General features: G+C 43.5%; 1 protein-coding gene and 1 non-coding gene across 5 annotated transcripts in view; both read right to left on the bottom strand.

The window, feature by feature from the left end:
• Window positions 1–778: 778 nt before the first annotated feature.
• LOC116225132 lies at window positions 779–944 on the bottom strand. The gene has a single exon (XR_004165939.1). It is a non-coding gene; the product is annotated as a U1 spliceosomal RNA (small nuclear RNA).
• Window positions 945–5,795: 4,851 nt separating this feature from the next.
• rapgef5a (Rap guanine nucleotide exchange factor (GEF) 5a) overlaps window positions 5,796–14,322 on the bottom strand; it is a 67,900-nt gene continuing 59,373 nt past the window's right edge. For all 4 annotated transcript variants that reach the window (XM_012831425.3, XM_031586503.2, XM_031586504.2 and 1 more), the window contains exons 15-26: window positions 13,110–13,140; window positions 12,477–12,558; window positions 11,730–11,879; window positions 10,934–11,031; window positions 9,619–9,741; window positions 8,158–8,336; window positions 7,821–7,911; window positions 7,574–7,624; window positions 7,368–7,455; window positions 7,067–7,131; window positions 6,778–6,832; window positions 5,796–6,462 (exon numbers count right to left, since the gene is read on the bottom strand). In XM_012831425.3, the coding sequence (XP_012686879.2) occupies window positions 6,344–6,462; window positions 6,778–6,832; window positions 7,067–7,131; window positions 7,368–7,455; window positions 7,574–7,624; window positions 7,821–7,911; window positions 8,158–8,336; window positions 9,619–9,741; window positions 10,934–11,031; window positions 11,730–11,879; window positions 12,477–12,558; window positions 13,110–13,140 (1,132 nt within the window). In that variant the 3' untranslated portion in view covers window positions 5,796–6,343. The remainder of the gene's footprint in view (window positions 6,463–6,777; window positions 6,833–7,066; window positions 7,132–7,367; window positions 7,456–7,573; window positions 7,625–7,820; window positions 7,912–8,157; window positions 8,337–9,618; window positions 9,742–10,933; window positions 11,032–11,729; window positions 11,880–12,476; window positions 12,559–13,109; window positions 13,141–14,322) is intronic.

The following is a 14,322-nucleotide window of genomic DNA, read 5'->3' as shown; positions in this document are numbered from 1 at the left end:
TTGAGTGCACACAAACAACAAAACACCTAGAGGACCGTGAGGAAAGGTTTGCCGAATTTGACAAGAAATACTTTGGATTAGAATGGCAGACTGCTCCTTTTAATACAAAAAAATGATCCAATAATAATAATAATTTCAATGTACTGTCTGAAATGTTTGGTAAACAACTGCATGAAGTTCATCCAAATCATATCACATTGATTAATGAAGCTTTTTGAGCATAACTGAAATGTTTGAGCAAGTTCAATACAACCAGTGCTGGAAATGAGCCGTATGAGTCAAGTCTCTATCATTGTCTAATGCCTACCTTATCTTGCTGAATCTGTGTTACGTGAAACTTTCAGTTGTTGACAGACACTCATTTGGGCCCAAAATCTCAACATGTAGGCATGAAAGTAGTGCATGAAATACACATTTCAGGATGTATCGCAGTGAGCCACTAGGATCTCAACAATGTAAATTACACTATAATTGGCTACATTATCATTACGGCAACTCCTATAAGCAAAGTTCCCTGCCATCATGCTTGTAGAATGGGACTCAAACCTTAGAAGAACGACAAAATGACCTCCTAGCAGCAATGCATTTCGAACAAAAACTGATGTACAGTAACGAAACATCCTTAAATGTTGACAATGTTATGCCCTCTGACTGTTCATCATTAGCAATTTGTGCTACTGTTATAACTCTCTACATGCCAGACCACTCCTATATTAACTCCCCTCCATACACTTCTACGTAATGTTTCAGGATCGATATTTGTCTTTATACATTCAATCAGGGGATAGCGCGAACGCAGTCCCCAACTACCACAAATTATGCAGTCGAGATTTCTACATTTGAGAAATTCGCTCGGGTCAGCAACGGCCGGTTGTGCAATGGCCGAGCCTCGCCAAGGGTGAACCACCTTCTTGATCATGGTATCTCCCCTGCCAGGTAAGTATGAGTTGGTATGGGCAAGCGAGAGTACTAGACTAAGTGCCATCCATTTCACACAGATGGTGGTACTATGACTACAATACCGGTTCAAGTGTTTCGTTGTACGTATATACACATGCACCTAATGGATGTTAATTGGACCATACATCAATCATATTTTGCTGAGATGGGAATAAGACATAAAACAGACCACAAATTCTTAGAATGTACCATGATGCACTAGCTATCAGTCATGACGCTATACACAAAGCAACCCATTTGATAATCTGAGTTAATAAAGGAGTCAATAGCCGAGAACCATAAAAGTAAGGAAACATCTCTATTTGTACACCTCAAGGCGCCACCAGAGAACTACCAATTGTCATAACAACACATGTAACCCACCCTTAACTGTGTATTTAAACGTCGTCGGGAGGATCAAATAGCTATCGAGCTAGCAGCAAAGTATATTGTTTACATTCAGACGTCCAGCAACTGTTTTAATATGCGAGCCTGTGAAAGATTGGGACGCTTCTTACGATCATATTCATGAAAAACGTTTACGTTGTGTAAATAGTGAATAAACAGACGCAGTGTTGTATTCTGAAAGATGTTTTGGCATTTCTAAATGACTACAACGGGAAAAGCCAGTTTGGTGCAGCTCTTAAACCTTCCGACGAACCCTCGCATCCAATTCCAAACTATGGTTCCAGCCCGCAACGAGGATGAAGCGCACACAACGATTACCGGTATCTACATTTGACAGTTTAGAAACGTTTCTAATGTTTACAGATAATATATACAACGTATTGTATAACAAGATATGGAAATACTAGGTCGTGGTCTGGAATGGACGGAGCACCAGACACTGCATTTGGTACAGCTTCTAGGCTGAGACTATTTCAAACAAAACGCAGTAGAGGTTTTTACAAAGCAATATTCCAACGAGGCTGGTTTTATTATTTTATTACCTAAATATTTTGGAGAGGTAATTTTCAATTTCATCAAATATGAGCAGAATGACAAAGTAAAGTTTTGTCCATTTAAAATTTGCGATACATTTTGAGATTTCACCGATTAAAAAAAAGTTAACGCCTCACCCATTAAGAAGTGGCTACTGGATATGGCTACAAGCTAATCGTCTTCACCCGGTGGATGGAAGCTGTAATTGCACTAGACAGAGCCATAAAATGCACATATATTCTAGAATCATTATGGCTTACAGCTCATGGAAATCAAAAACCCAGTATCTCAAAATATTAGAATTTAACATACAATATAGAAATGTCGACCTGAGAAGATTTGAAACTGAATGATATGACAGATAGAAACCACTGAAAGCACCTTTCTCCGTCTCATGCCTGATACTTAATCAGAGCTTTTTAGTGCCCGACCTGAGAATGGGAATTGTAAGATGGAGGAGAAAGAAGCAGCCATTAGAGGTAAGGTCTCATGCACATAACTTTCTTTCTAGACGCAATTCCGTCTAAAAGTGAAAGTAAGAATCCAAGCACTGTACTTCTAACAAATAACACATTTTATGTATGTTAAGTTTCATTAGCAGCGCTTTACGCAGGCTAAGTATTAAGAGTTGACTTGTAACATCAGTCTGTGCATGTGTGACCCCATCTAATGAGGCCTTTTCCAACTGTCCTTCAACACTTTTAGGCTTGACTCACTCTCCTTCTAAAACACTCACAAGAAGTAAAGACCTCTCCTGTCCAGGTGGAACCTTTCTATGAGTGTAATCAGTGTCCTGTCTCCAAAATAAAGTTGCACCTCTGCGAGAAGTATATTATAAACCCGCTCGATCCAAATGTTTTTGTCACAATGCAAATGCACAACGACACAACGTCGAGCAATATCACTCAATGACGACAAGCTTGGTAATTACATTCAACCACTTATCCATCCGCTACCGAAAATGACCAATAATGGGCCAATCAGAAAGCCATTTTTTAACATGTGATAACACACTGCACAGTAATGTGAAAATTGCAATTGTATAGAACCATTTATATACCATTATCTCCAAGTATAGGATCTTGAATATGCACTCAACTAAAAACAAGAAAATTCAAGAGGCTGACGGCATCCTATCCCATTTACATCAGCTGTGAGCATATCAATGTGATCATGTCTGCTTTTGCTCACAGTGAGTGAGGGCCATGGGGGCAAAATGATTGACAGCATTACTTAGTGTCATCAGGACACTGGTGTGCTGACTTCTGAGGTGCTGTGCGACCACTGGAGTCACTCATTACGCCTCAGATGAAAAAGTCATGCATCACATCACCAGGACTGAGGTGGTACTTCGCAGTAAGAGAAGCAGCTTGGTTTTTTTTAAACTTCAAATGTCAAGTGTGATGGAAATCTGATCCTGTCTCATTTTCAGGAGCCGCCACTCTGCTTCTTGTGTGTGTTTGATGTTAGGTGAGACACCTTTAAGTTTAGACCCCTTAAGGTAAGCACAAGGAATAACACACCTTATCTCTTAGCAAAGACATATAAATGACAACAGGAAACATCTGGGATAACATTACATAAATGGTTTATTTGCTCATTTACATTGGAACTGTATAATAAAAACGCATACTTTAGAAAACAGGTGTGTGTTTTTTATAACAAGAACATGGAAAGTGAATACACCATGGCTGTATTGCTTTGCAACATTTTCTTTTTTAAAACATAAATATTTTAAACATATTTCTATTTACACTTTCAGTTAACAACAAAGGTTTGTTTTTGTTTGTTTCCATTCTCATCGTGTTTCGGTGGGCACTGTCTTTAGACCCCATGCAAACTGCCTTAGCAACTTTTTTTGTTTGTTTTGTTTCGAACAGAACAGTATTGAACATTAGTAAGAAAACACAATATTTCTGTCATGGTATCCCACGGCATGTCACAATCATTTCAAGCCCATCTTCAGTGCCTGCTCTATCCATATGAGGAGAAGGCACCGTGATTCCCACAGGATAGAAGACACCAGCAGCAGCCGACTTGGACCAGACCGTTCCTGGATCTACAGGGTTGGTAAGGTTGCTTTTGAGATGAAGTAGGTTACATATTACTAGTTACCCTGTCAAAAATGTAACAAGTAATTTAACGAATTATAATTATAATTATTTATCAAAGTAATGTTACTTCTTATTTTTGATTACTTTAAATTGACAGACGAGAGGTGGAGCAAATTTAACTAAGGGAATCACAAGAGAGCCCTATGGCTTCATTCTCCTAACAAAACAAAGCCATAGGGCTCTTCTTTTAGGACTCTTCTGAGTTAACTAAGCCAGGTTTGTCACTAAACCACGTGCTTGGAGTACCCCCCCAGGACCAGATCAGTCTGCTGCTATCATGGCATCAACACAAAACTCTTTCCTCACAAAATAAACAGGTATAGAAGACACGTTTGTGTTTCCACCTGTCTTCGCACTGACATATTAATTAAAACAAACAAACCAAATAGATATATAAATAAGGATTTTGTCCTGCTCACGTAGTGATACGACACATTTGCAGATGTACACAAGTCCACAGAGGGTAATTAAAGGCCCACGAGAAACCTCACAAACTACAGGATGCAGAGGGATAGAAAGCAGAAGCACAAAAACCAGAGGGACTCAGTGATGTCACCAAAGCTCGGTTGACATGTTCATTTTTTGAATTTGTTTGTGTCTTTAAATTTTCCAAAATATATTACAACTAACCATGGCTTTTAAGTCACAAAAAAATTCTCCTTATTCAAAAGAGTACTGTTGTGTGTTTTCCTGAGTACTGACAATTTTATGTCAAATTGTTAATAATTATTTCCATGCTTATCCAACAAGAGTGAGATTATCGTCTTAATTAAATGAATTAAGGTCAAGATTGAGTCTCCAAAAAGAGTGGCACAGTTCACTGCTTCAACTGTTCTGGGATCAGTCATGACACTATACGTGGGTGGCATCATAGAGGTGTGAAAAGCATGGATAAGGCATTACAACTGTTTACATGGTTTATATTGCATCGTTCTCCGACTTAAAGTATTGGCACAAACAAAAGAAACACAATTTCAATGTTTCACCACAGAACAATTATAAATCTATATACATTCTTGCACATTATTTTACAGAAGCAGACCTTAAAAACAAAAGGAAAAGAAAGACAAGTGCAAATGGCAATTTGAGTGTAAGACTTTTTTAGCACTTGACATCATTGACCACCACGAGGGAGGCAGCTGGTGTCGCTCCTGATGGCTTTACCAAAACAAACCATGTGGCAAAAAGCCATGCGCCTTGCCACAGCCAAATACACACCAACAGAAAACGTGCTATCCCCCCCCCCCCCCCACACACAGACAGACACACACACACCCTCCCTTCTCCAAACCCACAGTCCTGGCAAGGAATATGGTTGACCCATCTGTGAAGTAACACTGACAATGGCTTCCTGTAACAACAAATATGTGTACAAATATACATATGTCTTTGTACAAAAGTGAAACTTGAAAACTGGCAGATGCCATATGAACCCCTCACTGCCTGCACATGCACGGTTTGTTTTTTACAGCTGGTGGACAAAAGAGTTTCCATCCCAATTGAACTTGTGCGTCACCACAACTAATGGCAACCTTTTCATGACTGAGTAATACAGAATGAGTGAAATAATGTTTCTATATTACAGGCTCTCTCCCCTATTGCATTGATATCTCTATAAGGAACGTCACATTATCCCATATAACTGAACACATGTTTCAGTGCTTTGTGTTCTGAAGAAATCCATCCAGTGAAATCCTCAAATCAAAGTCAATCAAAAGATGAAAACAATGTTAGTTAAGGATGACCCTTACATCACATAAAAAAATTAAATTAAAAAAAGAACCAGAGGAATTTTGTCTGAAGCCTATATATTTGTGGCACAATGGGGACAAGCAATGTTTTTTTTTTAATGAGGCAAGCCACAGGTCAACTGTCTGGCTGCATTAAGGTTCGTTTGTGAGGTCCTCAGTTAGTGTCGGTTAGAGAGACAAGGGCCATAACATCTTATAAACATCTTATAAATATGGCCTTCATGACATCTTTCTTCTTTCTCCATGTCTCTTTCCTCACTGAGGTCCCTGGGAGTGGGTTAAGAGCTGAGGAGAGTTGCTGAGTGGGTCTCCTCATACTGGCTAAATGACCGCTGGTCACTGACACACGAGTTCCAGTAACTTCAGTCATGAGTTCCAGTAACTTCAGTCATGAGTTCACTTCTATCAGTCACAAGGAGTAAGCCAGTCAAGGTCCTGATTGAAGACTGTCCTTACTGACAGGCTGTTCCTGCTCGCTGTATGGTGGGAGGGTCCTTGCTTTTCATCTGAAACACAGGAGGGCGCTTTTTGTACATTAACGGGAACTTGGTGCAGATGGCTGTGTTCACACATAGCGTCCAACAGGGGGTGCTGTTTCTATGCTCTGGGCTCGATTCTGTGCGACAGCTCGAACAGAGTCTGCTGATTGTCGATGATGTGCAGGTAGTGGATGCTGGCTTTCACCTCTGGACTGCAGCTCTGAGTGCCCTCGTTGCCTACAGAAGGGGAGGAATATCACAGATGATACAGTTTTAGACAATAGAATAAACAAAAGACTTTTTCCTAAAGAAATGGAACATTTTGAATCATTACAATCCTAGACACTGTATTAAGGGTACAGTTTCAGACAAGCAGAACCCAATGAAAGATGTAAGAGTGGACACCTCCCACCAACAATCCCCAGTCCCTATGATAACAGTGGAGCTGTGATGCTTTTCTGTTGCTGGGCCTATACTGAAACAAATGAATCCATGTGACTTATCCTGACCAATGAGAGTGGAGAGGAGCAAGAAGGAGGAGGAGTACTCTACCTGTCTGGTCTGTTTGACAGTGGCGAATGAGACGCACGGTGTCTGCAATCATGTGCTGAGGAGAGAACAGAAAATGAGCTCACAAATAAATAAACCACTTTTATTAAAGATTTAGACATTAAGCCCCCATTAAGCCTCCATTTGTCTTGTTTTTGTCTGCTGCATCAGCCATTTGATGCGTAAAATAACTTCTTCATAAACAGAAACCGTAAAATACCAGATAAGCCCAATGAAAACAGATGGTTATGAATCATCCAGATGAAACGGTCAGTAATGAAAAAACACTCACCAGTTTCTCGAAATTGACTAGGTTGTCGTGAAATGTCTTGTTTCCCTCATGAATGAAGGTAATGTCTGCAATTGTGAAAGTGTAAATAGGCCAGTTTAAGATTTGATATAAAACCAATCGTACCGTTCTACATTACTCCCTGCTCCACCTACTCTTCCAAAGCTAACATTAGTCCTTTAGAGAGGTAGTGTTTACCCAAAGCAAGCCCAAAACGTTGAAAAGGACACTAACTTTGCACATGATTAAAAAGCACACAATCAACATTTATGCCTGAAAGCACTTATGGGGGTAATAGCCGTACCTTTGAGCATCAGGGGCATGAAGGGGATTTTGGGGGACTTCATCTTCCTGAAGGCATCTCTGTAGGCCTTGTGGTTCATGGTCGGGTCCTGCAAACAGCAATAAGGTCAAAGGTTAGCGCCAGGCTGCCTGTCACTTCCAGGCATGCAGTAATCTGGTCAGGGCGTATAGCGTGAGCTGCACATGAATTAGTCAGGCCCCGCTTACCGTCAGCAGCTCCAGCTCCGAGAACAGCTTCTTGAACTTGCCAGGGACTTTCTGGAAATTGAGGAAGAACAGTCATACACGACATACAAGATCTTACAAGATCATACAAGATGCCAACACTCTCAGTTGCATACAGACACACATTACACTGCCAATCCACGCATACATACGGTTGCAACATAGTATGTCCACCCACTCGCACACATACGTATGTGTCACATGTATTCACATCCAGAGACACACCCACCTCCCACGTGACGTTGAGGCGACTGACTGCGGCGGTGTTCATGCCCATGATGATGGCGAAGGAGGAGTTGAGGTTCCGCTGTGCTTTGCAGCTGCAGATGAGACACACAGGTTCATAATGACAGCTTCCTTTTTTCAGCCAGAGGTCAGAGTTCACACATATGAATATTTACAAAGTTTGATTGTTGTGGGGACAATGTAATAGCAGATCTCTATGCAAATAATGTAAACAAACCCACACACTCTCTCTCATACACTCCCCAACCCCGACCCCACACACACAGTCTGTTTCTCTCTTTTTCCTCTCCTTCTTGTGAGTGTGTGTGTGTGTGTCTTACTGTGCAGCGATCTTGATAAACTTCTTGAGCAGCTGGACGCGCTTGCCCAACGAGTGGCACATGAGCACCTCCGACATAACCCACTGCTGCACCTCGTTACAACGCTGCAACAGCACCTCTAGCGCCACAGTGTGGCGACTGCTGGCCTGACGACTCAGAGTGTAGTGGATCAGCTCTTGCTGCAGAGAGAACAAGAGATAAAGAGAGATGATGATGAAAAAGATGAAGAGAGAGTGAGAGGAAGAAAGACAAAACGTTTTTTCTTTTAGTTTTTAAACGCAGATGAGATGAGTCAAACAGAAAGAGAAATGTGACACTTGACAAAAGCAACAAGCGCCTCTAAATTAAATAAATAAATAAACACCCTATAGAGGGAAGCTTAATCAGTGAGGCTACAGGACTCCTCTCCCCTGACCGCGTCCACTCACTCACTCCAATCCCAGCTCCAGACTAGCGATTAGCGTTAGCCTGGGGAGAACCAGCGGCTGCTGCTGGCTAAGCTGCTTGCCTCCATTGAACAGGCTTTACAGGGTCTGAGTGGGGCAACCCAGCTGGAGGGGGATCTCCTCCACCACCACCCCCCCACACACCTCCTCAGAGGCTCCTGCTGACCTCCCCTAGCCTGCTGGGGCCTGTGCTGAAAGGCAGCATTAGCGCAAGCGGCTAAGAGGCTGAATGGGCAGCATTAGTCACATCATCACACCCAGTGCTGGGAGCTGGGGAGAGACTAGCTAGCTCTACAAGTCACGCCGGAGAGTTGCCTCCTAAACGACAGTAATGTGTTCCACTCCTCCCCCTCACATATCCATTTAGAGGGTATCAGAGCATAGGCAGACATTTTGGGGGCAACAGTTGATCTTAAAGACCCCCAAGAAATGGAAATGGGTGATTCTGTTCTTCCTGCATATGTCTCTTTAAGCTGGAGAAGGGTTGGCTTGTAGACCTTCTACCACATCCATTCTCATACTGTTATCCTAAGCCCAGAATATTCTCTCTTGTGTGATTTATGTGGAGAAGCTTAAAGATGATAAGGGAACAGTGGATAGACCCAGATACAGAGGGAAGACTTTAAATAAAATGTTCCACTCTAATGCTGCCCTCATCCTATCCTATTGATATAAAAGCAATTTGTCATATGAATGAAAAAGAACATCAGTGACTAGGCTAATATACAAGATTTGGAACAGTTAACAGTGAATAATCTTATCTCCAAGAACAAGGACAATACGGTATCAGTGAATCAGCCTATGCAAGAACATGACCAATATTGTCAAATAAGCTTGTATACAAGAACATGGTCAATGTCAGTGAATAAGCTTGTATGGAACAACCTGATCAAGTGGGTAACTCTACTTACTTAACTTCCTACTTAAGCGGGCACGCTGCTAACTCTATTAACTTACACTGGTTACTTAAGTAGTAAGTTAAGTACGTAGGGTCAACAGTGTAAGGGCACAGTACCTCGTGTATGGAGTTGAAGAGGCTCCAGTCGAAGTTGGTGAGTGCCGCCGACACGTCCCACGTGTTCATGCCCAGGAGCCGCACGGGCCTCTGGCCCAGCTCAGGACACTCCGTCAGGGGCGGCTGGGAGAGAAAGGAGGGGGATCAGGTTTAAGAGTATATAAGGATACTGAAGAGAAATACTGATGGATGTGCACAAGTAATGGATATACAAGGATACTATCAAGTTGACAAATTAGCTGTTATGTTTAAATAACAGACTAAAAGCCCATTTCACTTCAGAAATAATAGGACATCAATCACTCACAGGGGGTACATTTAGAATATGACAAGTTGACAGAACGAATGAATTTCATAAGCGACTGTTCTAGCAATCTAGCAGGACGGGGAACTTCACCTCTAGTGCTGAAACCCAACGTGAAAACAATATAAAGCCGTTCACTGGAACGAAACCTGACAATTCAATTAAAAAACGAATTATCCCACTAGGATTAGAAACAAAGTCCGCCATTTCCAAAATAATCTTCCTCTCTGGTAATAAACATAACACAAGAAAATATCCCAGTTATCTGATAATGGGCTTTAGATAGATGTTCTCATCGTTTGTTATCGCTGCCTTTCTGACACATTTCTTGAGAGGGTAAGCAGTAATGATTGTGGTTAACGAGTTCATTAAATCATTACATAACAGAAGGTAATTAGAACAATAACAACAACAAAAGACGGGAGTTTGGTCTTCAAGGCCAGATTTGAGGACTGCTGCAGCAGAGGGAGCGAGGAGGAAACTGGGGCAATAGAGTGAGAAGAGGGGGTAATTGTGGCAGTAGGGTGAGAAGAGGGGGTAACTGTGGCAGTAGAGTGAGAAGAGGGGGTAACTGTGGCAGTAGAGTGAGAAGAGGGGGTAACTGTGGCAGTAGAGTGAGAAGAGGGGGTAACTGTGGCAGTAGAGTGAGAAGAGGGGGTAACTGTGGCAGTAGAGGGAATAGAGTGAGGAGATAACTGGGGCAGTTGAGTAAGGAGGCAGGGGGAAGTGGTGGAGCGAGGGACTGCAGTAGGGGTTGAGTAACCAAGGCAACTGTGGCAGAAAAGGGAGTAAAGACGGCAAGTGGAGTTGTAGAAGTAAGAGTGCGGAAGCAACTGGGGCAGTAAAGAGAGCCAGAGTGCAGAGGCAGGGGGAAGTGGGGCAGTAAAGAGAGCAGAGTGCAGGGGGAAGTGGGGCAGTAAAGAGAGCAGAGTGCAGAGGCGGGGGGAAGTGGCGGAGCGAGGGGCTGCTGTAGGGGTTGAGTGATGGGGGAAGTGAGGCGTCAGACGTTACCATAATCTCATTGAGGTCCCGCCGACAAGCCATCAGTCTGCCTGGAGTCGTCACACTCTCCGAGTATATAGTGTCATGGGGCTGCAGCACGCGCTTCTCTACAGAGAGAGGGGGGAGAGGGAGAGAGAGGGGGAGGGAGAGGGGGAGGGAGGGAGTGAGGGGAGGAAGAGAGTGTGAGGCATAGAGAGAGACAGTTAGAGATCATGATGCATAAAACAGAAGGGGGAGAGACCAAAAGAGGGAAAAGACAAACAGAGGAAGACAAAGGAACAGAGATGAAGAGGAATAATGATTGACAGAGACAGGGGGAGCCAAAGAGCAGGGGAAGAGAGAGAAACAGAGTTTGAGGAAAGAAAGAAAGGGTGTACAAAAACATGAGGGAAAGAGGGGGGAAAGAAAGCTAATTAGATAAGGATGAATTCTCTTTTAATTTCCCTGTGAATTCATGTGTGTGTGTGTGTATGTGTGTGTGTGTATGTTTAACATCTAATCGTCTCTCCTTCCAGCGCAGTGAGTGTGTGTCATGCGTCTGAGGATAAGATCATGAGCTGCACTAATGACTGTCAGAGTGAGCGCCTGGCTCCGTTTACTCCCTTCACATCAGCACTCTGACTCAAGCGTGATGGACTTATCCAACGTGATGCGGCAGGGTGTCACAAGGGCTGTCACAATCAGTCTGCACGTGCGCGTGTGCGTGTGTGTGTGTGTGTGTGTATATATACGTATATGTGTGTGTGTGTGTGTGTGTGTGTGAGTGTGTGTATGTTTGTGTCTGCATGCATGTGTGTGAGCTTACCTCCGCTGATTATGACTGCAGCCAGCATCATGTCCTCCTCGGGCCGCTCCATCTTCTGGGCCACCACACGCAGCAGCTCCTGAGTGACCACCGTCGACCGCGTCCTCACACTCACGAATGAGTCTGGGCTCACGTACACACGACACAAGACTGCAGTGCGCGCACACACACACACACACACACACACACACACATACACACACAGGTACACAGACAATCGCAAAGATATTAATATACAGATATACTGAAAGCTACTCAAATCATGGATACATACACATATGGTGGCATACCCAATCCTGATTAGACAGTTGTGTATTCACATAAGCGTACAGAGAGAGAGAGAAAGAGAGAGAGAGAGGAGAGAGAGAGAGAGAGATAGTAAAAGAGAGAGGACACTTAAATATGGAGCACCATTGTGGAGCGAATCCACAGAGGACTGAGTATACTAATTATCACAGAAAATAGCTTCATTAAAACTGACCTAAAGAGAACACAGCCCTAACCATCAGCTCTGACGCAGAACAGACGCATCAAATAAGACTTTATTCACAGCTTCAGAAAAGGGCTTCAAATAACTTGAATGCACACGGCCGTGACGTGACGTCCCTCACGTATGTGAGCGAAACCCTGTGTAATGCACAAAGAATGGCGGCGCGTCCGCGCCAAGGTCTGCTGCGGTGCGGAGCGTCACCGGAGTGAAAAGAGCGTTCCTTGAAAAGAGCGTTCCTTGAAAGGCGTGCGGCTCACCTTCTTTGGTCTCATTGGTTGCGCCGGTGCGGAGCGTCAGGCCGTTTTCCTTCAGACTCAATTGCTGGAAGAGGGCTTTGTTCTGCAAGGAAATGGATGAAACTGTGAACTCTCACACGTTCGCACATATCCCACGCCAAACATTTTCATTTCATTTCTTTTTTTTTCCCTGCTGTGAGAGCGTGGCCTCATTCCAACTGGGAGCAAGGGTGACGGGAAGCAGGCGAGGGGGTAGTGGGTGTTAGATGACCAGGGCAGATATACACACTCTATTGCCCTATGGTAGTGTACGGTTTGTCTATGTTTACCAATGAGGTTGGGGACACATCTGGTTTGCTCTGTTGTGCTACGGGGTCATGTTCATTTGAAATCTCATCCCCAGCTCAATACAAATCATGTATTTCTAAATCAACCTCTAAAATAAGATTTCATTTCATTTATTTATGGCTAGAAAAAGATGGAATATCCAGGGCCCAACATGTATACACAAGCACATACTCTTTCCTTCACACACACACACACACGCACACACACACGCACACACACACGCACACACACACACAAACACACACACACACACAGAAAGAGAAAAACAAAGGGAGAATATCTCAATATCAGTAATATCTGTCGTACCTTCTGGTGTGGGGTATAATCATCCACCGTGCTGAAAAACAAACCAAAATAAAAGCAGATTAAAAGTCAGATAACCCTGAGAGACACGTCTAACCTCATTACCTTTGGCCCAGCTGGCCCACACGCAGAACCAAGGGTGAGGAACCTTTGAGTTAGAACCTTGATGTCCACACAGTAAGCAAACCATGTGTTCTAGGAACAGGAAGGGAGGACGGAAGATGATTCACAATCCACCTCTGGCCACAACACACTCATTGGCAGTGTGTGTGTGTGTGTGTGTGTGTTTGCATCCAAATATGTGGGTGAGTGTGTATGTGTGTGAGTATGTGTGCGTGTTTGTGTGCGCTTGCGTATTTTGTGTGTGTTTGCATGCATGCTTGTGTTTTAGGATGTTTGTGTGTGTGTGTCGTGTCCGTGTGTCGTCCGTTTTGGTTTTGTGTGTGAGTGTGTGTGTGTCAGTCATTGTGTGGCAGTGGTGTCAGTTTGGAGGAATGTAGTGCATTACAGTCAATCGCTCTGATCTCTCCCAGTAGACTGAACCCATCAGTCAGCTCTGCCTCTGTGGCAGGGGAAGCTGAGGTGACGGATGGCTGTGTATGTATGCGTGTGTGCGTGTGTGTGTGTGTGTGTGTGTGTGTGTGTGTGTGTGTGTGTGTGTGTGTGTGTGTGTGTGTGTGTGTTGAGGTTCATGGCTTATGGGAAGAGTGGAGGAAACTCGTGTTAAACTGTGCTAGGGCTACTAATTACACCATCCTATGGCTCAGGCTTGAAGGTGTTTGCTTGTAAATGAATAGCAAGGAGGGTTTATTTCAGACCGGAGACATGACCATCAGTCACAACCATCACACCCAAGACTTATTAAGCTGCTGTCAGGGGAGTCTTCTTCATCATGATGAATGAAAACTAATGAGGGAAAACAAGACTAGACTCAGATGTCTAGCATTGTAAAAGGACTAAAGCCTCCAAAATCTTTGAAATCCTTCCCCAGAATCCTACCCTTCAGCCTGCTGTCAGGTAAACCTCGTCTCTCTCTCTGGTATTTCCCCAACAGCAGATAGCTTTACTCCAGAGTTTACACCAAGCAATTCCACCCAGCCCTTTATCCAATTGGACGCTTAATCCGGCAGCGCCTCCCCAATTAAACTCTCCTCTTTCCGTGACCGCTGGCTCGCCTGGGTCAGACGTTATTTAAGGGCCGAGCTTCTCTCTCCGC

Source organism: Clupea harengus, chromosome 19 (genome assembly GCF_900700415.2).
Source record: "Clupea harengus chromosome 19, Ch_v2.0.2, whole genome shotgun sequence".
NCBI lineage: Eukaryota > Metazoa > Chordata > Actinopteri > Clupeiformes > Clupeidae > Clupea > Clupea harengus.
The sequence above is the reverse complement of the archived record's forward strand: the minus strand, read 5'-3'. Positions and strand labels throughout refer to the sequence as shown.